Source organism: Pyrenophora tritici-repentis, chromosome 3, assembly GCF_003171515.1.
Source record: "Pyrenophora tritici-repentis strain M4 chromosome 3, whole genome shotgun sequence".
Lineage (NCBI taxonomy): Eukaryota > Fungi > Ascomycota > Dothideomycetes > Pleosporales > Pleosporaceae > Pyrenophora > Pyrenophora tritici-repentis.
The window spans coordinates 460,624-486,845 of NC_089392.1; the positions used below are offsets into that span (position 1 = coordinate 460,624).

General features: G+C 50.1%; 8 protein-coding genes across 8 annotated transcripts; 2 read left to right on the forward strand and 6 right to left on the reverse strand.

Moving 5' to 3' along the window:
* Positions 1-3,855: 3,855 nt before the first annotated feature.
* Positions 3,856-5,625, forward strand: PtrM4_075620 (uncharacterized protein; the record flags this gene model as incomplete). The annotated part of the gene is made up of 5 exons (XM_001940530.1): positions 3,856-4,171; positions 4,218-4,396; positions 4,444-4,676; positions 4,727-4,816; positions 4,869-5,625. 5 exons carry the CDS (start codon positions 3,856-3,858, stop codon positions 5,623-5,625), a joined length of 1,575 nt encoding a protein of 524 aa, XP_001940565.1.
* A 5,075-nt stretch (positions 5,626-10,700) lies between these two features.
* PtrM4_075630 (uncharacterized protein) lies at positions 10,701-10,991 on the reverse strand (the record flags this gene model as incomplete). The annotated part of the gene is made up of 1 exon (XM_001940532.2): positions 10,701-10,991. One exon carries the CDS (start codon positions 10,989-10,991, stop codon positions 10,701-10,703), a length of 291 nt encoding a protein of 96 aa, XP_001940567.2.
* A 1,313-nt stretch (positions 10,992-12,304) lies between these two features.
* On the reverse strand, positions 12,305-12,568 carry PtrM4_075640 (uncharacterized protein; the record flags this gene model as incomplete). Its single annotated transcript, XM_001940533.2, has 1 exon — positions 12,305-12,568. One exon carries the CDS (start codon positions 12,566-12,568, stop codon positions 12,305-12,307), a length of 264 nt encoding a protein of 87 aa, XP_001940568.2.
* A 1,294-nt stretch (positions 12,569-13,862) lies between these two features.
* PtrM4_075650 (uncharacterized protein) lies at positions 13,863-15,557 on the forward strand (the record flags this gene model as incomplete). Its single annotated transcript, XM_001940534.2, has 1 exon — positions 13,863-15,557. The coding sequence occupies one exon, from the start codon at positions 13,863-13,865 to the stop codon at positions 15,555-15,557; it is 1,695 nt and encodes a 564-aa protein (XP_001940569.1).
* A 258-nt stretch (positions 15,558-15,815) lies between these two features.
* PtrM4_075660 (DDE-3 multi-domain protein) lies at positions 15,816-16,835 on the reverse strand (the record flags this gene model as incomplete). The annotated part of the gene is made up of 2 exons (XM_066106199.1): positions 15,816-15,823; positions 15,935-16,835. The coding sequence occupies 2 exons, from the start codon at positions 16,833-16,835 to the stop codon at positions 15,816-15,818; spliced, it is 909 nt and encodes a 302-aa protein (XP_065963137.1).
* Positions 16,836-17,494: 659 nt separating this feature from the next.
* On the reverse strand, positions 17,495-19,873 carry PtrM4_075670 (uncharacterized protein; the record flags this gene model as incomplete). The annotated part of the gene is made up of 1 exon (XM_001940535.2): positions 17,495-19,873. One exon carries the CDS (start codon positions 19,871-19,873, stop codon positions 17,495-17,497), a length of 2,379 nt encoding a protein of 792 aa, XP_001940570.2.
* Positions 19,874-20,303: 430 nt separating this feature from the next.
* PtrM4_075680 (Metaviral-G domain containing protein) lies at positions 20,304-21,298 on the reverse strand (the record flags this gene model as incomplete). The annotated part of the gene is made up of 2 exons (XM_001940536.2): positions 20,304-20,834; positions 20,885-21,298. The coding sequence occupies 2 exons, from the start codon at positions 21,296-21,298 to the stop codon at positions 20,304-20,306; spliced, it is 945 nt and encodes a 314-aa protein (XP_001940571.1).
* An 809-nt stretch (positions 21,299-22,107) lies between these two features.
* Positions 22,108-25,893, reverse strand: PtrM4_075690 (Med15 multi-domain protein; the record flags this gene model as incomplete). Its single annotated transcript, XM_001940537.2, has 2 exons — positions 22,108-25,743; positions 25,804-25,893. The coding sequence occupies 2 exons, from the start codon at positions 25,891-25,893 to the stop codon at positions 22,108-22,110; spliced, it is 3,726 nt and encodes a 1,241-aa protein (XP_001940572.2).
* Positions 25,894-26,222: the final 329 nt, after the last annotated feature.

Here is a 26,222-nt window from a genome sequence, read left to right on the forward strand (position 1 = left end):
TAGCGAGAGAATCGCATCAGGGAACGCCCTCCGCTGTGTCTCACGGATGCTCTGCCTATTCAGGCGATCCTCGAACTTTTTGTCGCCAAAATGAAAGCAGTCACCTTTCTATGGACGTTTCTCCGAATACTGAGTTTGTGGACAAAATCCTAATGTGAAGCGCATATGCAGGTGAGGAAGTTCCCATGAAACCTTTACAACCTGTGGCAACACGCTGTATGGATCACAGGCAGCGAGTAATCAATCGTGGTGTAGTAGAGGATGAAGTTTGCGATGCCGACGAGAACAAAAGCCACGATGACGGAGAGTCAGTGGAGTGGCGATCCAGCTGCGACGAATGCACAAATGAGTAGTGCTACAGGAAGGAGTATAATGTGGTATGAAGAGGCTTAAAGCGAGCTTGAAGTTCGAGCTGTTTCCTCTTGCTGCGTCGAGAATTGTGGCGGGGAAGAAGGCGAAGTAACCAATGACGTATGAGACTGCTAACACAACAACGACCAGAAGAATGACCGTTAGCATGAATAGCCACTTCTCAAAGACCTAATATCTCAGAAGAGCATAGTAGGTTTGAAATATGGCTGGCATGGCTTTCGGATGGAACCATTTCTTCCAGCTCTTACTTTCGTTGGGCCCGTAAAAAAATTCATCTCCTTCTCTCCCTCACTTCTTCGCAGCCTGGTCAAGCAAGGCTGTAGCTCGTGTCTCCTTCATGATCAGCATATGCAGCGCTTCTGTGCTTATACCGAGTATAAGTTGGATCCAAAAGATCCACTGCCAGCCAAGATACTGCTCTATCGGTCCTCCAACAAAGCCTCCGAGAGCAGCGCCGAAACAAGACAGAAGCGAAGCCGGGAGAACAGCAGATTATGGCGGATTGTACAAAATTCACCATAGTTGCTCAATTTTGCCGCTGAGTTATGTAAATAGACATCCTCACTCGTGCCATTGAAGGCTATTGCTACCGCAGAAATGCCGAGTGCGGTTTTGAGCTTGGTACGCAAATGGAATATTTGGCAACTCGGACTATTGTCTGGATACCTCGACGAACGTTAGCAATGAATTAGAGATGTTTATTAAGATGCATGATATACCTGAATGTCATTGTAGATGGGGTTCGGTTAGCTTGACGTCTCGGACGCCGCCCAGACTTTGCACAGGTCACGTGCAGCATGAATAAAATCACATGTACTTATGCACAAGCCAAGTTGTGCACTTCGTGCCCAATATTCTTGGACCCGTTTTCGCATTCCCTTCGCATTCCGAGTACTGACTTACGATCCTACTACCACGTCTACCCCAGTAAAAACACGTTCTCGCCAAGAACCATTTTCATCGCGCTTTGGGTAAAGTGTGCTGATCGTTGTGGGGCTTGCTCCAGAACTCGAAGAAATACGAGCCTAGTCGAAACATTGATCAGCGCGTTTATGTTTCCGATAGATCCTTCAACAAGACGAGCGACCGCAAAAAGCCCGTTGGAATTCTAGCCCTGACTACGTATTCAACTACGTATTCAGTGTCGCAGCCAGTCACCCGTCCGACAAGCCAATCGTATGTGCAAATCACTACTGCGACGGTACTGTAACGGTATTGGCCTGATCCTTATGACGTTGGCTAAGCATGAACTTTATATACTCTTTCGTGTTTTCAAGGTTGTGAAGTAGTGAGGCGGAGTTGAGAGGACGAATTGCTGACATGATCCTGGAAGACGATCAAACGACCATGTGTACTGCGCCGGGTTAATTTTCCGTACGGTACCGCCGCTGGATCCGACTTTCCTAAAGGTGACTTCCGGGTGCGACATGACTCTAAAGGACCTATACTGATAGTGATATACACATGGGCACCTAGAGAAGCGGTTCTCGATTCTTCCGTCTCCTATCTTTAGCTTTTGCGCGACCGTCCAAGATGCCGTAGTCAATCAACCATGTTCTTCCGTGTTCGTGAACTGCTTTACGATGTCATCAGTATCCAGAAAGCCTGCTTGCAGCGGTTGTTGATTGTTGATACCCGATTACGGACCGCTTTTGCGAGTGCGTACGTACCACGCGTGCAAATCGATTCCGTGTCGAGCAGTAAGGTACCATCCATTCAGCCATGAACCTTGTCCTTGTAAGGGCTGGATTGTTGATCTCGCAATGCTACGCAGGGCAATTTCGATACCCACAAGACCTGTCACACCACAACGGTAGGGGAATCCGGGTTGGCGGGTAGCCACAGCTACTGACATGCTCAACATGACGTTTGTGGCAGCACTGTATGTGTTTTGATTTGAGCTGAAGGTTACACGATCAGTAGACTCGCAATAAGCCCCTTGTAGAGGATCATGTTCGCAGAGTGGTGGCTTGTCGTAATGCGGAAATGTGCTTTATCGTATGCGGGGAGCCATGTGTCTGACTGGGTGCACGACAGACTGCGGAAGGAAGGGTTCCTAGACTCTATGGTCGGAGAAGGTAGGCAAGCATTGATAGGGGAAGCTTTGAAGGGCGGCGGTGGGAACGACATTGCTTGTCTCACCGCACGCTTCCCCACATCAGCTAGGCTGGTCCGATCAAGCTTGCCTTGCTTGGAGGCGTTTCCGGGGGATTTGCATTGAGTCAGTCGGGGAAGGAAGCCCGAAGGGACGCTGTGCTCGGCGGGCAGCTTCTGACAGTCCCTTGGACATGGACGACAGGCACGCACAGGCACGCATCAGGTTCTAGAAGAAATGACGTGAAACCGGTGCAAGACTGACAGGGCAATGTTTTCAGCGTGCCGGAATTGCAAAGGAGAGGGAACGCATGAACGTCAGATTTTGGATCCGGACAATAGTTAGAAAGAGGGCCGAATCGAAACTGAAACGGTTAAGCCGCGGGTATAGGTCCCGTAGTCGTATGTTGAAGCCGTATCGACATGTCGAGACATGTCGACGACAGTGCTGGCGTAGCAGGTGTGCATGCAGCGCAATGCAGCATGACGATGCGCCGTGCCGATGACAGCACGACGCCGTTTAGCTAAGAAGGATGCAACAACAACTAGAAGCCGGGCTGTCGGCGGCGAAGGGATGTAGCGCGTCCAGATGCATCCGAGCGCCTGGGAACGATTGATGATATGGTCATGGTCTGGGAAGCTCCCGGGCTGCGAAACGGCGGCCGTCTGGTTTCGGATGCGACGATGCAGCAGCACCCACCATAGCGCGATCCCCGACCCCATCATCCACCACTTACACGGCCCAACACGACTCACACAACACAACACGACGGATTATCCCAACCGCCATTTGCTTGCTGTATCGCCCCACCAGGCATGGATGTACATGTTGGATGCTGGGCGGCGGCGGCCAACCTTGACTGCGGCGTGGCATCAAGTGATGCTCGCAGCACTATGGCAAGGTAGCAACCTGTGTCTCCATGGCGGCCGGCCTTGTCGCACATATCTTTGCCATGGCGCTCTATTCACGCGTTTCTCCCTGCAGACTGTACCTTTCCGTAACACTAGGAACGATACGGTCGCTCTGACTCGGCAGTATCCGATCATGTACCATCGAGGAATCCCTTGCCGCTCAGACCACGTCCATGCCGCTCGTAAACTGTTCCCGTTGGCTTCCTGCCCAGGACCTGGCCCCTGTGCGAGGCACTCTTAATACTTCTTACGTCTTCCCGCCCTCCCCAGTACTTGTGTGCCGCTCTCTTCGCTTATGTGACCTTTGCATGACCTGTCCCGTTTTCACGGTACCTGATGTCCTCCATTCCTTCCGTCACACGTACCCACATTCGTTCTATTAAGTAAGAGGGGGAGTCTGACTGTCAAATCCTCATACCTCGTCGGCCATCATTCGAAACTTTCACACCTGTTCGGTATACACGCAGCATGGTCACGATGCCGCCCGTTCTGCGTCCACGGTCACTGGATGGCTCGAACAAACCCAACGTCGACCCTCTTGGGATCGGCTACATAGTCGTTGCCATAACATACACGTTTGTGCTACTCACAGAGCTATACTTGCTTCACCGATACCGCCAGGCGTTTTGCGTGCGGCTAAGGAATATCCAAGTCGTCTTCGCCGCAGTACTGATGCTTCACATCTATCTCGTCCTGGTCCTGCTTGTTTACCCGTGGAATGGCCTCTTCCCGTGTGCTGCAGAATTCTGGATAATGTCTGTGTTTCTTCCCTCAGGAATGGCTTTCTTCCAAGGTATTTTTTTTCTTCACCCCATACAGTACGTGCTAACGCTTGCCAGCTTGCAACGCCAAGGTACTCACTGCCTATGAGAGTCAGCGGCGAATGACGCGCAATTTCTTGGAAGGTGCGCGCAAGAAGCGCATCTCATATACCCCTCGAGGCCTGATTCAAGCATGGTTCGATCTCGATGCAGCAAGGAAAGTCTACCTTGGTACCCTGGTTGGACTGACGCTCTCGGTATGTATTTCACATGATAAGTCAACCCATTATCCTAACAACAATAGTTCTTCCCTGCCATCCTGCTGTTCTTCGGTTCGCGCCGTTTTCATGCGGGCTATGGCTTCTTTGGAGAGCCGGCCGACTTCCACAAGTGCCGAAGAGGATTTGAATGGATCCCCTCCATCTTTGTGCAACTGTTCTGGACTATGCTTGTCGGTCCATGGATTCTCTGGAAGATCCGCGATATCAAGGACGTCCATTCATGGGCCTGGCAAACGAGACTTGCCATTATTGCTGGGTAAGGGGACTCGCCATTCAACTCCATTCACACACTGACCTTCTATGTAGCCTCCCAGGAACACCGCTTTGGATTGCCTTTACCTACTCAAACTGGACAGGAGTCGAAGTTATCAACAAGTTTTTTGCACCAGCTGGATGGTGAGTGCACCCTCAAGGTTACCGCCTGCTCACCTGCTAATCTTATTGTCAGGTTCATCCCATCATTGGTGGTTTGTCAGCAAGTCTTGCTTCTCATCCCTCTCCGTGGTGCAATCAGGACGCGACCACAACGACGATCATCGATATCTTCGACCGAGTCACTTACATCGACCATTTCCAACGACTCGTCCATTGAGCACAACGAAAAGGAAATCATCGGCATCTGCAGCAAAGAGATGAGGTCCAAGGGTTCTATGCAAGCCCTTGAATTCACCATTGATCAAAACATCGAACCCCTCATCGCATGGGCTGCAGCACGTGAGTTCACCGCCGAGAACTGCATCTTCCTCCGCGAAGTCCGCAACTTCAAGAAGAAGTGGGGCTGCCTGAAGGTCGTCACTACTGCGCAAAGACGCCAAATGTTCACAGAGGCGTCGCTCATCTTCTATGCCCTCATCAACCCATTCACGGCCGAGTCACCGATCAACATTGAGTACAGGATCTTCAAGAACTTGCAAACAACGTTTCAGGACGTGGAGTTTGACCCTTACATGCCACGCAGTCAGACTCCCGAGAGCTCATCCAACGCTGCTAGGGAGGTCGTGTGCCCGTGGGAGGACACTCTAAGCCGACCAGCCAGTATGGAGAGCAACACCACTACATCATCAACAGCGAGCACAAGGAGCATTGTACCGAGCGACTTCACCGAGAATGTGTTCGACCCCGCCTTCTCGAGCATCAAATACCTCGTCTTCACCAACACCTGGCCGCGGTACGTGGAGCTCGCCGGCAAGCTCCCGCCGCTATAATGCAACAACACCAATGCTAGACGCATTAGGCGGACCTAAAGACACCCGCCCTGTTTATACACTCTTTGGAATACAGTGAAAATATAGTTTCACTTTTCTCTTATTTTACGCCCACTGTGGGCCCTAGAATGGGAATGGGAGGGTAATACTGCCGGTCTCTTACCAGTTTCATTCCAGCGAATGGACATTCTTTGTTTTAGCATCCTTGTTTTGACACTTGGATAGGAAATACCCTCAATGGCGTGCAGACCTTTATTTTTATTTTTTAAACACTGCGCCACTCCTTTACTCCGATTTCCTTTCTCTTGGACCATTATGCCTGAAGCGCAGATATCTGTCAAGGCCCAGAGCGATCTTGGATCGACGCGCAACCATTCATGCGATACGATTTCAAGGATAATGGGGCCTGAGACAGCTTCTGTCGCGCATCCGCGGCGTAGAATGCCATGTTTGGCAGGACCATGGTAGGGCTACTAGAAGCCGTGCAACATCTCAGTTTGCCCAGGTTTCGGCCGTTGCGTTTCGATGGGTGGACCCCGAAATCTTTGTATCAACGGGCAGATCGGCGGATCACAGGCCCTTCTTTCTTCCCACGACTCAGTTGATCTTGAATCGAAATCTTTATTTTCTCTTCTCATCCCCTCGGATAAGGCTTCCCGTTTCTTCCCTTTTCTGTCCACCCCTTTGGTCAGGCAGACGCGGCAGGATTTTTCTTTTCTCTCCCACCCCAAAATCTCCGACACGCTCAAGGGTCCACGCCACAGTACCGTGCGCTTATTCTGCACCTCAACGTGAGCTAACGCATTGCATTACATGAGACCCGTGCCGCAATCATCCGCCTTTTATTCCCAATGGCATCGCAAGAACATCAAGCCACCAACATATGCCAACCCTTTGCCTTATCCCCTCACATCATACCCCCCCCCCTTTGCCACCCCGAAGAGGCACAGCTGGTGTGCCGGGCTAAACGGGTCGAATGACTGTGGCTCAGTATGAGCTCTTAATGCAATACCCGGTCATGTGTGACCTGGTCGTGATAAAAATACCCGATGATATGGGTTTCGTCGCCATTTGTGGCGTAAGACGTCGCAGATGTGCGTTGAAGTGTGGCGGGAACCGGAGCCGGGGACGGAGCCGACATCCCGGTGCACGGTGAGAGGCATTTTCGATTACCGAATCTACAGAGTTTGCGTGGATGAGTGAGTACTGCTGTGGTGTTGATGGCCTTTGTATCACCAGACGTCTGTCTACCATTACTACGTTGGAGTCACACATGTGACGCGGGGTAACTTATGCGTCAGTCACACATTTGCCATATCCCCATGCCCGCGGAAAATATACATGGCGGCGATCCTTTAGGATGCAAGCCACCGCTTCATCCAGATCCAAGATGGGCCAGCAGGGTCGCTAGACTCCCGTAGCTGGGTGTTTGGGTAGGTCGCATGTACCGGCAAGCGCCAAGATAAGGTTGCAGATCGGTTTGCGCTAGCATGACTCGGGATCCCCTGGAGGTATGTTTTGCGGGGTAGGTTGTGTGGCCCCTGGTCTGCCCTTGACGATGTTGCTTGCTTGCTTCTTCTCGCTCTGAATCGCCAGGGCCCGATAGTATGGGTGAGGAACGGTTTGGTTACTTTGCGTTTTGCTTCTTTTAACTTCACATCATGAGGGTCAAATATGGGGCACTTCTAATAATACTTGTAATCAAAAAACATTGCATTCGCTGAGGATCCCGGAGATGCTATACAGCGATCTTCCGTCGGTATCCTAAAATTAAAACTAAAATCAAAAACTCCTCATAGTCATCTATCCTGGCCTGGCGAGCATGCAATGATCGAAACCACACAAACCACCCTTGCTAGCGTTTGACAGGCGGCGTAGGACCGCAGCTCCAACAACATGTGTGGTTGCACCCACGGCAAGGCATCATAACGGTGACGTCAGTGGGGCTGGCGCCATCGCCAGAGTTGGTAGCGCCACAGGTACAGCAGAGCCAAGTCATTGTGATTGATGTAGAGATATGGTGAAGTGTTGAGGTGGTGAGGAGATGATTTGTGGAAAGGGGGTACGATATGGTCTTACTTATAGAAATAGGTATGCCGTCGGTGTTAGCTCACACGGTCCATGGCATGTATACAGTGTGGGTGGTGGCGGGTACGAAATATGTGAATTCACAGTTTGGCGTTGGGGAAGAGCAGCATTGTGTGATTGGAAAGATGAGCTGCACGCATAGAATTCACAATGTGCTGTTATCTCGGAACGGACGCATTTTGCACAATGCTTATATTCTAACCGGATGAGTATTCTATATGTCGCATTCCTTCGTCAGAATCTCAAAGTATGATACAGCATCTTCTATCCTTCTTTCCGAAATTATTCTTGGCCCTGTTCACTGATCCCGTGGTTTGCTGGCCTTGCGACACTGCTTTTCGTGACACATGTTTAAATACATCTGAACGAGGTAGTAATTGGGAAGGTAGCCCAGGAGTCACTTCCGCAGCTTCTTTGGCATTATTACCAATAGCCCTCGTATATCCAAGCTTTTCCCATGGGCTACATGGTTTGTCAATATAACCACCAGGCGTGAATTCCGTCGTTTTAGGCTGCAAAGCATCTCTAGTGTCATTTGGGTCCCCTCGAGGATGGTGGCCAGTTTGAGTATCGCGACCGGTGTTGTCAGGTTGAGTGGTCGTGTCGAACTTATCACCCAAATTCTCGCCAAATATGCTGCCATTTATGGGTCTTCTGGCAAATGTTTCGTCTTAAATCATCAGCTGCAAGACAACAGACCTGGCGTTGTCACTTACGTCGGTCATAGCAGTCGTTGAGGTAGGCTCCATGGACATGGTCTCTGTGAAGGTGAAGAGCGACTTGAATATATCATCGTTTACTTATGTCAGTGGTGAATTTATACAGTGATGGAGGATATTGAATTATGATGATGCGCTTGGTGAGTGCAACGACGTCGCATAGACTTATCTTCATGTGACTCACGATTCAAGTATGAGTAACGAATAAAGAGAGTCATGTACACACTGTGCAGTTTATGATCAAAAGAATAATGTTGGTCGAATAGCAGTTCCCGTGTGTGCTCAAACATTGTGGAGCAGAGTAGATCATCTCAACGTGATATCATCCTAACATCAACGGGCGTGCCGTAAAACATCTTCCCAAGATATCGCAACAAGAACGTATTGAAAACAAAATGCAAAAACTCCTAGCAATCCTGTCCTCAAGAAACTATAAAACGCCAATCCCCTACTTCCCAACCCCCCACACCCCCTTCCAACTCTCCACCCTCTTCACCGCCGCACGAATCGACATTGTAGAACTCCTCCTCAAAACCCCCCTCTTTACCTCCCCACCCTCAAGCGCCGTACTCCGCCTCAGCACCCTAATTTTCACATCCCCATTTCCATCCTTAACCTTCGGCGTCGTAGGCCTTCTCACAAACCCGCCCTTGTCCTCCTCATCCCTCAACCCCGTAGGCCGTCTAGGCAACGCACCCATCTGCGCCGTCGACGTGTTACCACAACTCGCGGTATTCGTGTTTTTATAAATCATTTCGTCATCGCGGTTTAGGAGCATGCGCATGGGTTTTGATTCTGGGAGGCAGTAGGTGCAGTGGGCGGTTAGGTGGCCTTTGGGGGAGAGGACGCCGTTGATGTTGATGTTGGTGCAGGTTAGGCAGATCCAGTCGAATTTTGAGGAGGATGAGGGGGGTGGAAACGGATATGGAGGTGGGGATGGTGTGTGGGCGGTGGTTGTTGGAGAGATTGAGGTCATGGTCATGGTCATGGTGGGACCTGTGGACATTTTGGGAAAGGTATGAACTGTGTGTCGTATGCTGGCTGCTTAGAGATAGTATGGGAAGGCTGAGAAAGACGTGTCAGTTTTACGTTGGCTTCGAATCGAGGTATTATAGAAAGGATACATGCGGAATATGGCAATATATACTAGGGCTAGAGCACGTGCGCACCTCTGCCACTTGAATAGGCACCTTCATTCAATGAGAAGTTTGAATATCACTGTGTCGCCTGAAGTGTCAGTGAACGGAAGACATTCACCGTGTGTGCGGAGCGTCTTTACTGTCAGCATATTAAAACATCTTCGCCGAGGGAGGTACAAGTTTGAATGGCGATCAGCAAATGAATGCTGCTGAATACATGTATAAGTCAAACTTTATTCACCCAGTGAAGAGAGTGTCGAACTACAAAAAGGCCGACCTTCCTGCAGTTGTAGCATGAAGGTATATATAGTGGATAGTCTGACAGAGAGTATACTTCTGTATATTCTCAAATGACTGCATTGTGGACAAGTGATAAGAGTAACGTAATATCTATCATCAATATTTGCTTGAATGCTGTGATGGTGACCCTAGAGTGATTCTCACAGTGTTCATGCAGCATGACGTGAGTCTAGTTGTATACTTGATTCATCACACCTGCGTGGGAATCACTCCAAGAAGTTATTCCGCTAGCGGTCCATGGATTTGATAAGTATAAAATACAATAGCATTTACATTGATGGATTTCTGCACAGTCCGCAACAATCAATTAAGTGGGTCCTAGAAGGTTCAGATTGGATTGATTGATTACCGCTTTAAGCCTAGTAGTTACCTATAGGAGTTTAAGCCCTACCTAGATAGGTAAGTGGGTCTAGGAGAGTGACCGGATTGAATTGATTGTTGCGGAGTCTAGATTTCTGATTGATGAAAGTGTATGAAGTTGGTAGATATCCCCATCCGGCCGATGAAGGCTTCTCCCACAGACATAGTGTACCCATATACTCGTGGGATACTACTAAGAGAATAGTGCCCGTATGAATGTAATGAATGAGGAGCCTTTGCTGGAAATGATCTTCCAACAACAATAAAGTGAAAAGTCATTGAGCGCGAGCGCGACCCGTTTCTCCGGCACTCTATGATAATGCTAAAGTTCCCCACTCTTCATTCAAACCAGCAGCTAATGCTTTTCTTCCCTTTTCTTGCTAATATTTTCCTTGGCTCCGTCCTTCCACTGGAGGTATCTCTTCTCACTCAGACGCTTCAGAGCCTCAAAAACCCACTGTTGACAGTTTCACGTGGTGCTTACGTTATCGACGGGAGTACTTTTGATGGTTTCAAACACTTTCTCGTAGTTCTCTTCCAAGAATGTACCGGCGACAATAGATTCGTAGTGGTGAGGGGACTTTTGAGGTTCCTTGTCGTACATAGGTGGTGCGATAAAATAGCCCGCGCCACCCTTGTCATCGTGAATTTGCAACATGACTTTCCTGAGATTGCCGCCACTGATATAGATAGCCCAATGGCAGGGGCCACGAATGTCAATGGGGGCGTATCTAGCGACAGCTACGGTGGGAGTGGACATGATCGAAGTCTTCGGGAGTAAATTTAGTGATTATAGGACTGGAAGCTACTTGAACAAAGGCTGTATGGAGTAGTAGTAGATTGTGGTTGGATTACAATGAATTATGCGTACCTAGGCTACTTATAGTGGCCCTTAGATTAAGCTTATTTGACACTTGCCTTGCCCCAGGTCGTGGTCTGGTATGTCTCGTCATAGCCAAATCACTGTGTGCCAACTGTGACTGTTAACAAGACGGCTTACCAAAATCGGAGATACGAAACCCCAACACGATAATTCTGGTTGTTGCAAGTGGATCAGTAGCGAACTGAGTCAGATGCTGAGCGCTAGGCCACACCCAACACCATACTGCGGGCTAGGCTGGAGCCCAAAGTGCGAAACACAATAATGCTAGACTACTCTCACCTTCTTAATGCACATTTTCACAGATAATGCGCTGTCTCTTAGCCTTAGGGTTTACGAATTAATAGCATACATACATGATAGGCAAAATTGATTTGAAGACAGAAAGCCCTGAGGCCATGTAACGTTAAGAAGACACCAAATGCAACGCTTTTGCAGATGATGTGTGTTACACGTACTCATAAGCTGAACACTGTGGATCGACCCTGTTGGCAAGTTGACTCTCTTCGAGCATGAAGCAGTGCTTGGACGGTTGTTGGGATCTGCGGATGACGACAAAGTGGGAGTCAGAAGACTCGTCGAGAAGAATTGGCCGCGAACAAAAGTGGCATAGGCTTAATCGTAGTCCATTATCGATGACTAATATTGCAACAGCATATGAACACTGATGAAATGACTCCAAATCCACTGTGTGGAGAAATCCAAGCTCGGGGTCTATCTGTCGCTCTTACTTGTTCCCCTAGTACATGGACGTTGAGCTTGGGCGACAGGCAACGTGTGTTCCCTCTACAGTTGGCTTGTTAGTAAATTATATGTAATGCACAGGTGCAGAAGAGGGAAGATGCTGGCTAAAAGTTCCAGATGAGATGGATGATAAGAATTATTTTCTCAGTCGAATTGGGTAGGTAAGATTGGTATATGGACGAGAAGAAGCGATGGCGATAGAGCTCTTGCTATCAGCTCTGGTGAAAGATGTGCCAAAGGTGAAAGTGAAACAGTATACAGCCCATACTGGGGAGTCGACAGTAGATTGCACAGCGTCCTACGGCTTACGTTCGCGATAATGAAAACTTACTACTTGATTCCACGAAACAAGACTGAGGACACATCCTCTTCACCCCACCCCACCCGACATTTGATATTTGCATTGCCATCTACTTCCCCGATTAATTCAACCCCAAGATTCTAGTACTCTATCCCAGCCACTGAGCAAGCAAATTATCAATGGAGTATTCCACAGGATATTGCCCAATAGCATCCGTTGGGAGGAAGCCAATCCAGTCTCTCAAAGGGCCACGCTGACTAGCCAGACTCACTGCTTTGACGAATTCCCAAGATTCTGGATACCAACCTGCAGTCTCCCAATCGATGATTGAGGACACCTGAATGCTTTTGTCTTTTTTCTGTGGCACCCCCGTCTCCCCGTCTGCTTTGTCGGATTGATTGCCGTCTGCCATACAGACTATTATGTTTCGAGGATGTAAGTCGCCATGTGTCATGAAAATACGGTGGTCGTCGCTCATAAAGGACCTTATCATCCTGATCCACGACGTTTCTGTTCTGTGGGGCTCACGAACAAGGAAGTCGTTAAACTCCGCCTCAATCCGAATAGGCCCGGAACTAACGCGTGGCATCCTTCTCATATCTTTGCACAGGCCTGATACAAAACTCTCAAGGCCAATACCTGATTCAGGCAGTGGTTGACTTCGAAGGGTCCGAAAGATGCTGTTCAACTGCTCTTGCACACTTCTCTTCTGTGATATGTCGAGATCTGACCACGCACTTTCAAGTGTCACGCCCTGTGCCCTTGTCATGAAAAACCACGACCGGTTTCCGTTTTGCAGAACGCCCAGGTTGTGAGGAATCGGCAGATTGGGGACATGAATAGAGAGGTACCGTATGTTATCGATATGATCGTGATCAAGAGTGTCCGAGACTTTGACGACAACATTCGATGATATGGCAACAACGAAGGTAGAGTAGAGCTCGAACAGCACTTCTTCGCCTCGTATGGCTTGGTTCAGTGCTACGACTATCTCTTAGAGTGCATGGCTGAGAGGCTCATCGTGATCCCCAGCCACTTGTGCTATAGCCAAGACAGATTGGTGTAGAGGGTGGATGACTTTGACGGAATCGTCATCCTGCAGGTCTAGTAGTCCTGTTGCGACCTTACTTGGGGGATCACTGCTGATTGTCTTTTCCGTCGGACCAAATGATTTGGTGAGTCCTTGAACACGGATGGGATACGATACAGCCTCTTACTCCAGCAACCCTGATATGTCTGCAGCAGAGTCTTGTCCTAATAATGATTTTAACTGGTTCAGCGTTATGCCGTTTGCTATAATGCGTGCTTTCTCCATGGTATCTTGATTGACAGGACAATCCATTTCTCTTGAGCTCACCATCTCCGACACATAGAAGAAATAGAATACCAAGGTATGCGCTTATATAAACGACGTTCAATGCCTTCATGAGTGTGAGGAGTTGCTTGAGCGTTGATTAGCGACGTTGGAAGGTGGGTCAAATAAGGCCAAGTCACTATTGTGGTTTTCGAAATACCTTGAGCCGCCTGGATCTGGTTAGCTTGGTGCCCAAGAACATCAACTCCCATAGTAATTTGTTAGTAAATTAATGCAGCAGCCGTTTCCCACCTCCAGAAGCCCATGAAGCTAGTCCTGTACTCTAAATCGTTCGTGTATAGCGTTTTGTTTGTGTGGAGCTTGTTGCGAGCTCAATCTAGCTGCTGTTGGGATGCCGCCCAAGCGCCAGCGTAAGCCGAAGCAGCCATTCGATCAAGGCGTTAACCCGTCCTCCCAGAAGCGTAGAGCGCCAGCAACTAGACAAAATCCTACCCATTTAACGCCTAAACGTGTCCGCCGTGAGGCGCTGCCGTCGCCTCCAGCGACTGCCCCGCCGCGCCGTCAAAGCCCGTTGTCCGAGCCTGAGCTGCAAGCCACCCAAACAGCTGCCTCCGCGCAAGCTGAAGATATCGTTGGCGAGGATGAGGATACTTTCGAGGATGGAGATGGCGATCCGCTGCCTGAGGATGAGGATGAGATCGCTGCTAAGGGCGCTGCCGGTAGTGTTGAGGATGAGGGAGAGCCAGCGTACCGACGTCAAGAAGGCACTCCATGGCTGCCTCGCTCATCGCAAGCGCTAGAGGATGAGGTTAATCCTGTACTGCGCGTTAGGTGGAGGGCTTGCCTTGGTGGTGATATGGAGAAACACTTTATTCCTGAAGCTGCCGATAGCGAGCACGGCGTACGGCTGTACTCGCTGCATTTCGACGACCTATGGCAGTGGGTAGATGACGTTGTTGCAGAATTACGGCCAAAAAGAGCGAAGATCTCATCTGTTTGCACTGTTGTTTACCCAGCTAAGCAGGCCAAACGCGAGCGCGCGATAAAGCGATTGCGGCGAGGTGTTGATGCAACGTGGAATAGCTTTCAGCGCCTTGTTGTAGAGGTTGATAACTATGTCAGCGAGCCAGTAAACGTCGATTTCGAGCTCATCTTGGCTGAAATTCCAGGGGAGCAGCAGCCGTTGCCAACGGTTGTCGACGGTCCTCGTCGACGCACCGCAACGGTGATTCAAGAGGAGGGGCTTGCTGGTGTAATAGCAGCTGAACAAGCAGGTAGCGGGCATGCTATTGCTATCCGGGATAGATGGCGCTGTACAGATACCCATTGCGAGAACTATCCTTATTGCTGCTGGATGGCGCCAACAGCGAGGCAGCCAGCGCGCTTCGAAGATCACCTCTTTGTCAACGGCAACATTATCTCCATGTGGGCAAGAGCAATTACAGCGAGAAGGGCAACGTACGATGAGCCATCTGATGATGTACGGCTTGCAATTTTGAGAGCAAAGGACCTGCGGGTGCATGAGAAAACGCGCAAGTTGCGGGCGGCTGGAGATGGCGACGATGATATCAAAAGCTTAACAAAACTGCTCATCGTTGGACAGCTTGAGCGGATGAACAGGCAACCTCAACAGGAGTCTAACTTGCAGGCAGCTGCACCAACGATAACAAGAGCTGAGGTATCTAGTGCATCTCAGTGGGCGCCTATCCGATATGATCATGAGCAGGAGATTAACGAGCATACTAGTAATTTCTTTAACTACCTTAAGTTAAAATTTCCTACAGTTGGAGAGGACATTAACGAGCTTTATAAGACTCTTGTTATTGACGGAGCTATGGATATCAACCTCTTGATGCAGCCATCTGGTGATATCTTGAAGTTGTGGACGCAGCATTTCAAGCAGCCTCCTGGCTGGTTTTTCACGCTACAAAACACTGCAAAAGAATGGCAAGCTGGGTACCAGGGTCTCACAGATCGTAACTGGAGACGAGTCGAACGTTGTAAGAAAAGAGAAGAGATTGCGCGCAAGAAATTGGTGGTTGAACCGTCTAGCAGTGTTGTGGAGGATGATGGCGAGAATGCTTGAAGCTTAGTGGCCTGAGCGTTTTTGGTGACAGCGGCCCGTGCCCGCTATAGTGTTGAGGTTTTTCAGGCGTTTCAAATGCGCTGCAACAATAGTCTATTTGGATAGCCCTATGTACAACACTACAACGTTATGCGATTATAACAGGTTAACTTCCTAAGATAGTTCTATATGTATAGAAATAGCTCTTATTTTTTTAGAATTATTAAATCGCTTTTGTGGGTTGCGCATTAAGGTGTAATCGTTCGCATTTGTATGGTATCATCTACCTATAGAAACGTACTGTGGCATCCATTTAAAAGCACAATTAATAGGGATAGCCACACCTATGGAACCAGCTTCTGCAGTTAATATTACAGCACACCAGCTGCGCTGCATACTCAAGAAAGACCCAAAGTCAATGAAGTTCTCCGCTTGCGCTGAATTCCTTTTCATCCACCCCTTGAGCTGCTTAAAGCTCTTCTCGATGGGGTTGAAATCTGGTGAGTATGGCGGCAGATACTCAAGGAGTACTCCAGCACTTTGGCAAAGCACCCGTACACGCTCTGATCGATGGATGGAGGCGTTATCAAGCACGATTACTGAGGCTGGCCCTGGGTGAGGATTGCAGAACGGCAGCACTTGAAACTCTAAGAAGTCTTCTAGGATCTCAGATGTAATCGCGCCTTGAAAGATCTTATAGCTTATGTAGCCATCTATCGTCATGGCTGGCAGCAGCGACCACCGTTCTGATCGCCTGAAGCTGTGTGATAGCTCCACCGGCTCCCCGATTGGAGACCAGCCATACTTGCGGTCGCCCGTACGCTCATTGCAGGCGCTCTCGTCCAACGCAACGATCTGCTCCGCCTTATAGTGTTGCGCCATCCTGGCAAGATAGAGGCGGCGGAGTGGCTCACTCTGCTCCTTTGCCCGCTTTGTTGCAAGCTTGCGAGACCATCTCATCTTCTCTAGCTCTCGGTAAACGCTCGCAAGGCTTATCCTAACGTCGTACTCGTCGTACAAGAAGTCCCTCATCTCATCCATGTATGCGCCCGGTGAGCCATTGAGGTATGCCTGAAGGCCTTCGCGCTGAGCTTGCCGGAGTATAGATGGCCGCCCAAGTCGAACGCAGCGCGGCGGATAAGGCACGCCCCAAAACTCTAAGCTCAACCTCAGCTTTGCTACTGTGTTACGGCTCGCACCTGTAGCTCTAGAGATGGCTCGATCACTTTCGCAGGCAGCAATTCGGTCGAGGATAGCCTGGAGAACAGCGGGCTGCAAGCGGTGGCCGGTGCCTGGCATCGCGATGAGATGGGCTCGAGAAAATTGCAACACCAAAAACGCGAGTCAGTAGAGGCGATCGCAGCAAACAATGAACTTCAAATACGTTGTGGGTGTTAGAAAGCGTGGCTGCATCGATTTACTAACAAATTACTATAGGAGTTGATGTTCTTGGCCACCAAGCCAACCAGATCCAGGTGGCTCAAGGTATTTCGAGAAACACCCATAGCGAGGCAACCCCAGCCTCAGAGCTAACTATGTTTGGCGCATGAGCCCGCAAACACTGCTTATGACTCCTTCGATGTTGACACCGACTTGTGTGCAACAAAGAAGATCTCGGGTGATGTAAGCCCTGTATTAATGAACACAAGACTCAATATCCTGAGCGTTGGAAAACGCAACGTTCCCTGGCTGCATAGGTAATGTACCGTCACAACAAAGCGGTAGCAAAGGATTGCCTGGAAAGCTTTAATATATAAATCGCCTCTCTGAGATATTACGCACCCGACAGTCTATATACTGTCCACCCCGTTTTTTACCTGGTATCTATATCCAAACCATCATAAGTAAATTTACATGCATATTTCTCGATTCTTACAACAATTCATTCACCGAACATTATAAGTCCTTCCCCTTTTGAAACGAGCTCAACATCTTTTTCCTCATATATCTTTCTTGTCTTAAGCCATGCGAAACGTCTCCGCGCTCCACCCATATGCCCTTCCCAACCGCCTCCCGAACCTCCTTGCCCACAAGAACGGTATTTTGTTACTAGGATGCGGCTCGTGGAACTGTATGCTTCGCTCAAGGCCAATATCCGGCGTCTGGGGCGTGAAATTCCATGCCGAACCGTGTAACTTCTCGGTGGAGAAGCCCACGGATACCATCGAGTGGAGGAAGTCGGCCCAAGGGAGTTCCCCAGGCATGTCGGGGTTATTTGGTGAATGGAACAACGTCCGGAAGACCTTATGAGCTCGCTTGTCCACGGTGAAAAACGCCGGAACCTCATTGGACTCATGGGGGATGCCGGGTTTCGTTTCCTCGGTCGGAAGTGCGCTACTCCGGGTCTTTGCCTTTGGCGCTTTGTCGGAAAGGGAAGCGCGGTCGAATGTTCCAGTGACTTGTTTGGTGGGGTCGTGGAACACTGTTGAAAAGGGCTGATATACATAGTCGTCTTCTTCGCGGCGCGGCTTGCTCTTCTCGGGCTCGATCCACTCGGGAGTTCTCTGGATGGCTCGATCACTGCGTAGCAAGTGAGATATCAGATCTTGCTGTGACTTTCCAACACCCCTCGATTTGTAGTGTTGATCGACCGCTTTCCAAAATAAGTCAAGGTTCGCTTCAGCCTTGCGCATAATCTCGACGTTCTGCTTGTTGCGTCTCCGCTGGACTGGGTAGTTGAACTTTCCGTCACTTGGGTCAACATATCGGTAGACCTGGGATCCTTCAAACTTGGCGTTCAACACTGGGATCCACTCTTGGAAAGACAGATTGTAATTGCGTCGCGGGGTGCTGTCGTCTATTTCCATGTCGTCTTCAATCTTGCGTGACCAGGGCTTGAAAAGATGCAGCTGATGCAAGCACTCGGAGACTACTGCCAGAGACGAAAGCCTGCTGGCGACCCAAGGCGAAATCAGAGCATTGACACTGCTATCGGTTTCCATCAGACGCCCTATCTCATCTGTCACGGTGTGCAAGCCAAAAAGACGAAGCTGATCGTCTTTGAACAGAATGTCAAAGAGGGGTATTATACGCGTGACAGCATGATTGTTTCGCGGTGGCTCATACATTACTCGCATCATGGATGTTCGCGGGTCCTGGGGTTCGCGAATGCAGAACTGTCGAAGTGGTGGTGATGGAAAAAGACCAACTTGTAAATTCTGGACGAGGTCGACTTTCGCAGCGTTTAGAAGGTAACGGAGGTTCTGGAAGGCCATCGACAGATCTGGAGGTAGGTTGACTCCGGGCTTGATCCGATCATGGTGTCTCGCATGCAATGACGCCAGGTTGTTGATCTGTCGAACTATCTCATCAAACGTAACGAACATGAAGTGTGACTCATTGAGGGTGAAACCAAGGACACGATTCCAGAACAAAGGACGTCCGGGCTCTTTCAGAGTTGGATGCTCCTGACCTTTAGTATCGGGGACCTGTTCCTGGCGATGCACCGATGCCTCTTCCATTACTTCGGCAAAGTAGCCGGGATCCTCGCGAAGAGCCCATAGATGATCTTCTCGTGCGTTGCGCTCAGCCGACGCTATAGCCTTCAAGCGGGCGAAATCGAGATGAGCAGGAATGCGGTATGGAGCTTCTAGGGCAATCGTCTGTAGCGACGTGGTATCTCCTGTACTTGGCGGCGGCCCAGGGTTGGGAAAAACGTCGCTGTCGATTAAGGAAGGCAAGTCCTGGAGTAAGAGCTTGGACCATGTGACGAGGAACGCCAAGATGCGTTGCTGAATTTCCAAAGCCTGAAGGCCATCCCCGGGATGCATGCCGACTTCGTTGGTCATATCATCGAAAGCATTCTCTTCGTCGTCCCAGGAGATCAACTCGCCATATCTATCGGCGGTCTCCCCCCTGTGGAAGTACATGGTGTATTCGTTCAGAAAGGCCGGCATAGTCATGCCACTGACTTTACCAAATGCTGCTTGTTCGAGATCCGAGTGGATGAACTCTCGAGGATGATGTCTACCACGGAAGTGGAGGAGAAGTAACATGGTCTTTCGTTGAATGAGGTCTTCGAGATTGATGTATGGCCACAAGTAAGCTTCCTTCGATTTCGCACGTCGGCGCCATGCTTCGACATCTGGTCGGTGGTGGGTTGACATGTTCGGCCACGCCTCCAACAGCAGCTTCTTCTTCTGCGAGTTGGTCTTTTTGCTCCATCTTGTGCGTATTGTTTCTTCGTGTCGCTCAACAATCTTGTTCAATGTTGCATAGTCCTTGAAGAGTTTTGTCGCAAAGTGACGTGCGTCCCGGCGTACTTCCTCGGGGGATGGAAATGAGCCTGGCATAGGCACACCCGGAGGTAGATTGTTGAAGAAATTGGACATGTCCATGAATTAAATCTTCTGCACCTATGCGGAGCCCAGATTGTACTATGAGAGTGTTGGTTGCTCTTAGTTTCGAGCCACCGTACGTACGTGGCGAGCACGTGACTACGTGCGTGGCCCGTGCCGTGGGGTGGGATTCAGTTCGTACGCGAGCTGCAGCCCACCTCCTCTAATCAATCATAACCATCTACTTCAACTCGTTGCAACGACCGTTACTTGATTCAACCTGACCTTTGCCGTATCAACAGAGAGCTTTAGTCTGGGATCGAATTTTGGTGTTTTTGTCGATATTTGGTGGTCGAATGTGTAATATTGACTACGTGGAATGGCGCTAAAATGTGGGAAGCTCCAGCCTTAAGAATTATGTAAAACAAAAAGGTAATTACCTCCCATAGTGCCATAATACCAGCCAGAGTATTCAATACCTTCACGCACATCAAGCTTTCGTAAAATCCATCTTCGGCGCACCACCCTCCTCAGTCCCCGACCCATACTTCCTAACATGCTCCTTCGCAGCCCCCTTATCCTGTTCAAACTCCTTCAACTCAGGCGCATCCATATGCTTAACCACATGATCCGCCTGCCACTTCTTAAAGCTAAACCCCACGCCCTCGTGGCTATAATCCTTATCATTCGCCTGATCCTTATGGTACTTGATCTGCATAAACTCGCTATCCCTGGTCGCAGGATCAAGCGACAGGCTGACGAGACCGGTGATGGTTGCTGTTTTGGGGATGAGGCGGAACGTCCAGGATTGCTTGTTTTTGAACTGGATCATGTCGTCGTCGGAGCGGATGACTTGGTAGGATTCGTTGATGGAGGCGGAGAAGAGCTTGGGCAGTGCGAACCATTGGCCTGCCATTTTGTAGCGGTCGTTTGCGTAGACGAATTGGTCGTCGTAGACGCAGTCGGGTGTGTAGCGTTTTACGCGTGAGACGGCGGGTTGGCACGAGTAGAGTGCTATGATCTTTTCTTCACTTAGCATGTATGAGTATAACTGGTAGGTAGTTTACATACATCATCGACCAATGCTTGTCGTTGTGGGCTCAAAGGTAGACTCTTGCTTGGGTCCGGCTCGTAGTCCTCACTTGTGGCTGTTTGCCTAGGCTCGAATTGCTCGCCTGGCGCATCGCTCGTGTTGGGAAATCCAGAGTTTGCACTGCTCACAATGTCGCCTGTGGCCTTTGTCGACATGTCTGCTCTTTGTTGCCGTGCGGCTAACTTTGGACCTTGGTCGATAGTGGGGTTCCCGTGTAATGATTGTTGCTCTGCGTTCCAGAGTTGTACGGTAAGTGCTTTCTGCGGGTGCTTGAGAGCAGGTTTGCTGAGAAAGTTTTTGAAGTTGGTTGATAGAAGTTTAGATCGTGAGCCGCTTGTTGCTGCAGGCATGGGATTTATGTTGCTATCGGATATCGATGTTGGTGGACCCATGGCCGCGGTTATGTATGTCGTGCTTAGGTGTGCCTTAGCTTGACATGTGCATGCAAAAGTAAGATGACGATTGATGGATGCCTAAATGACGAAGGTGATGATTCATGGACTATGGAAATCGGGGAGATGATCTGAATAATAAGGTGGTGGCGCTAAACAAAGACCGATGTTTTGCAGCTGAGGTGTACCATCTTGTATCATGCAGAAGCGCATGGCCATGAGATTGCGATCAGGCTTATTTTGTGGGGAAATTGCGTATGCCATGAGATTTGCATGTTGGACAGGCGATGCGGGTAAGGCTGATCGGTTAATACGGCATGACGTATTTCAAAATACCCTTTTGGGTAGGTGTAAGGACTGTTGATCACGGTGTTAGCGCGTATACGCTCCCATGCGCTAGTCACTCCCAACACACCTGATTCAACAAGCGTTGTCTGGAAAACTTTCCAGCCAAGTCAAGAGGAAATTCAAAAGTTTGCGCAACAGGATTATCGTAAGCTGCAGTTTTAGATAGACATATGCATTGATTTTCTTTTCATCATTATCGCTCGATAACGCCAATAGTGGCCGGTAAAGTGCTTTTAGGTGGTTCCCCACTGTACTCGATCTCGTATGTATCCCTGGGATAGGTACATACTTCCCATAAATTTATAAAACACCCGCAGAACTTCCATTTGGCTTCTAAAAGAAACATGAATAATACGATAAGTCCCTAACAATCACTAGGTTGCATCAGAATGCCCAGCCCAGCGGACGTACTGAAGGAGGCCAAAGTCCGCAGATATATAACGTCATGAGAGCTCAGTCCGCTAAATAGCGTCCGTGTCAGGTAATCTATCCGACTGCCGTACAACACCTGTAAAACGGCCTGTGCCTCCAGGAAGAAGTCCATCAAACTCCACTGCGCGCGCTGCTTCTTTGTCCTCCCAGCCAGTTTGTAGATTCCAGCCAGCACCCAGTGCAGCAAGCTCCCATGTGGCAACGTCTTGCACAATTTCGCCAAGATAGCTCCACTTGTGACCGAGCATTGCAGGAGCCAGAACAGCCATCCGCCTATGGAAAGTGGGAACCGCCCGGAGCATAGCAGCGAAACCATTGCCGACGTCAATGGTGCTTTGATCAAAAGACGTATGGGGTAGCTTTGCGTAGCCGCACGATATGAATTCGATTGTTTGAAGTGAAGTGACGCGATCCATATCAGCCTTGGAATGATCGTTTCCAAAGTCGGATAAGTTAGTGCCCGGAGATATCTGGTCGATGATATTCATCCAGGAACCTTCACGAGGCTGTGATTGGAGTGTAGCTTGAGGTGTTATGCCATTCACATTCCCTGGTACTGCAGCATGCAAAGGTTGATTGAGTGGCCCAATCTGATGTTGCATTGTATGCACCTGTCCAGCCACATGAGCGACAGCGTTGATGACAGTAGTGGCATGGGGCTGTGCTGCCGGGTGTTGATGTGGAAATGCTGCCTGAACATGTTGCATGAATTGATGTTGCGTGAGCGCTTGGGGTGGATTCGCTGGACCTGCTGGCTGAGCTTGAGCATTCCCTTGTGCAGCAAGCTGCAGATTATGGAGCTGTAGCTGTAAAATGTTCTGTAAAACATTGATCTGATTCACATGAAATCCCACTGCATTCGCATGGAGATGTTGAAGTTGTGCCTGGAGCGTATGAACCGTAGTTAGTAGAAACACTTGTTGGTTTGGCGTTAATTGGGCAGGCTGAGGATGTTGAGCATGCTGACCACCAAGAGCCCCCCATATAACGGCTGCCCCAGGTTGAGGAGGGTTATGGAAAGCGAACGCATTGAAACCAGGCCCCACTTGATTTGGATCGGGGTTGGGACGTAGTATAGCAGTAAGGGATACCGAATCTAGTACGAGTTTCTGCATCTTATGCGAGTCGTGAATCTTGACAAACTGTAGCAAAGCCGGTGGTGTGATCCAGCAGTTCTTCAACGTCAACTGCTCGAGGTGGGGAAACTGTAGTAATGAGGCCCTGAGGCGAGTCACATCAGTCTCAACAAGCGCTGCAGGCTGGTAGGAAACCGGGTTTGTTGCACGAATTCGCAGATCCATGACTGGAGCAGGGAACAGGAGTTTGTTGCGCGCGTAAAGTCCCTCGGCATGTTCACCACCAGTGACCCAGCCAGCTGTCAAGTTGCGAATGTTTGGCCGACAAGCCACGTGGTCACGAAGTAGATCAAACACCAAGTTCATGCCTTGGATAGGGTTGATCTTGGGAGCATCGACAAAGCCTGCCTCATCCTTGTGGACTGTCCGCCAGCATGGTATCACCATAAGAGTGACAGTTCGTAGGTTTGGTAGTGCTTCCCAAAAGTCGGCGCGGTTGAGCATAGGTAGGTAGCGATCAGACAGACCGGAGATGTTCAAAGTGTGCACGGGCTGGAATGTGGTAGGGTTGTCAATGACGGACAACATATAGGACGACATGAAAGCTCGCTGCGCCCATTCAGTCTCCATTAACCACTCCTTCTGGGCTTTGGTGAGACTGGAGGGTATGATCGGACTCATAAGCATCCCGCCGTCGGATGTTGAGATGGGCGCTGTGAATAAAACACCCGTACCCAAGGGAGGTGGTGGCGATACAAAGCGCTCCAGTATGTATGGGTCATCAAAGGATGTAGGGATAGGCATTTCAGAAGTGTCCTGGGGAGGTGCCCCTTGTATCAGCTGGGGGTCCAGGTAAGGCATCTCTGGTTGCACATCTGCTAGCACGCTGGCATCCCTCAATTCGGAAAACGGGCGTTGTGTATCCAGTTTGTATAACATAGCCGTCCGAACGTCGCTACCGGCTTTTCGATGGGCAGCCTCAATGTGGTTCCAGAGCTCTTGCTGGGCTTGGACTCTGCGGTCGGGAATGGGTTTACTGGAACCGAAGACACTGGAAGGCTGTTGCAAGATGCGCGCCCGGATAGACTTATCCGGTCCACTCAGCCAACCCAGCCCGCTATCAACAGAGAGCGCGAGCTCCTTGACCTTGGTCAGCTCGGAGAAGGCGACGGTCATTCGCGGCGTTTCGTCAGCGGCAGTTTCAAGGCCAGCGACAGCATCGAAACGACGGTACTCCTCAAAAGGCCAGTCGTAGGTGCCCCAGAAGCTGGTCTTCTTCTCTGTAAGCGATTTTACAGGCGGCATAGAGAGAGAGTCTTCGTTGACTTGGAAGCTCATTCCGAACTTCCGAATGTGCCTACCAAAGCCGCGAAAGACGTCTAGACCGTGACCGTTGTATACCTCGTCGCCATTGGCATTTTTCCAATAGTAGCCGGGTTTTTCGAATCGGGCGCGTCTCTTACCCTTGAGATCGGGGTTTACGTCTTGTCCAAGCATGCCGTAGATCTCGGTATTAAAGGGAACAACGACTGTCTGGAATATGACTTGCGAGACATTGCGATTTAGCTCGCGACTAACAAGGCGCAGCGATTTGATGTCATCTCGGTTGAGGTGCTCGGCGATCAACTCAATCAGCTCTACGGGCAGCCTCCACTCAGGGCGACCGGCTGTATCACAGACAACTGGCTTTGGCTCGTCGGTCTTTTTAGCCGCTGCTGATGCTGCTGCTTTCTTCTTCCTGTTCTTCTTGTTGGGCCGGAACTTGCAAGTCGCATTGTGGGGAGTCTTGCCCTCGTCGATCAAGTAGTAGCGAGCCGGTAGTTTTGTTGCGCTGCGACACTCGGGCCAAATATCGTTTGCTTCGGGGTTTGGAGTGGCGCTGTCGTATAGTATGACAGCCACAGCGCCATCGTTGTGGAGTGCTTTGCCAATGTCTTGGTCGTCTGCGCTCTCGGTCCTGTCGTACGAACGCTTGGGCGCGGCATTTAGACCTCGGCGGGAATCATCGAAGGGTTGGGTATGCGCTTGGTCGTCATGACAGCCTGTATGCGGGTTGTAGCGGTGGGCCTGCTGCTCTCGTTGCGAATTGTTGGCGTTGTGGCCGGCTTGAAGTGGCCTGAGTTGCCGCGACGACTCGCCGGCATCTGGAATCCCGCGTGAGGCATTGTACTGCCTGATCAACCATTCATTGTCATCGCGTTGGTCTGGGAAGGTGTCGTCAAAGTCGTCGTCAAGCATGCCGTATTTCAGGGCAAGGGCAAGTTCTTGCTCATATGCATCTTCCGAATCCATGTCCTCCTCGCCTTGTCTCGGGTTTGTATTGCCTTGGCGTGTGGAAGCTGGTGCTGAGTGCCTGCCTCCTCTTCCTCGACCACGGTGAGAGGCGTTGCTGCGACTGGCGTGTCCGGTGGAGAATAAGGAATGCGACGACGAAGGGCGATTTGGTGCCAGTGCCGCTTCTATTGTTTCTGAATATGATCTCCTATGGTTGGAGGAGAATGACTGTGTGTTGGTTTGGTTGGCATCCGATGTCGTGGTCGCGCCTTCTGGGCGGGGAGAGTCGTCGGGATCCGCGAAGAGCGAAACAGGCTGTATAGTGTGAGCTTGTGAAAGGCGCCAGGCAAGCGTTGCATGTGACGTTTTACGTACCTGACTGGGTGTGTTATTTTCTGTCTCTTCCGTGTCCTGTTCGGCTGCCGTCCCAAGCAGGATACGGCGGAGAGCGGCTGCTCGATACATGACGTCTGCGGGCCTTGTCCTCTGGCTGCAATTATGTGCTACTATCTCGTCTTTTGCTCTGGGGTAGCCGTTCCTTCGTGGTTGGGGAGGATACAGGGAGGCACGAGGCTGTGTACCTTGGGCAGTCACGGGATGTGGTAGTCTGAAAAAACCTCCCCATGAAAGATAGCAACGTCAGTGGTTGCAGCGCGATGGTGAACAAGCGGGTTATTGCGGGTTACATGCTCCACCAGGCACGAGCAAGCCGAACAGTGGTTCACTTTGTTAGGCACGCTAACAGCCCCCGCGCCAATGCATCAGATGGCTGCCCTGCAAACGGATACCCATGG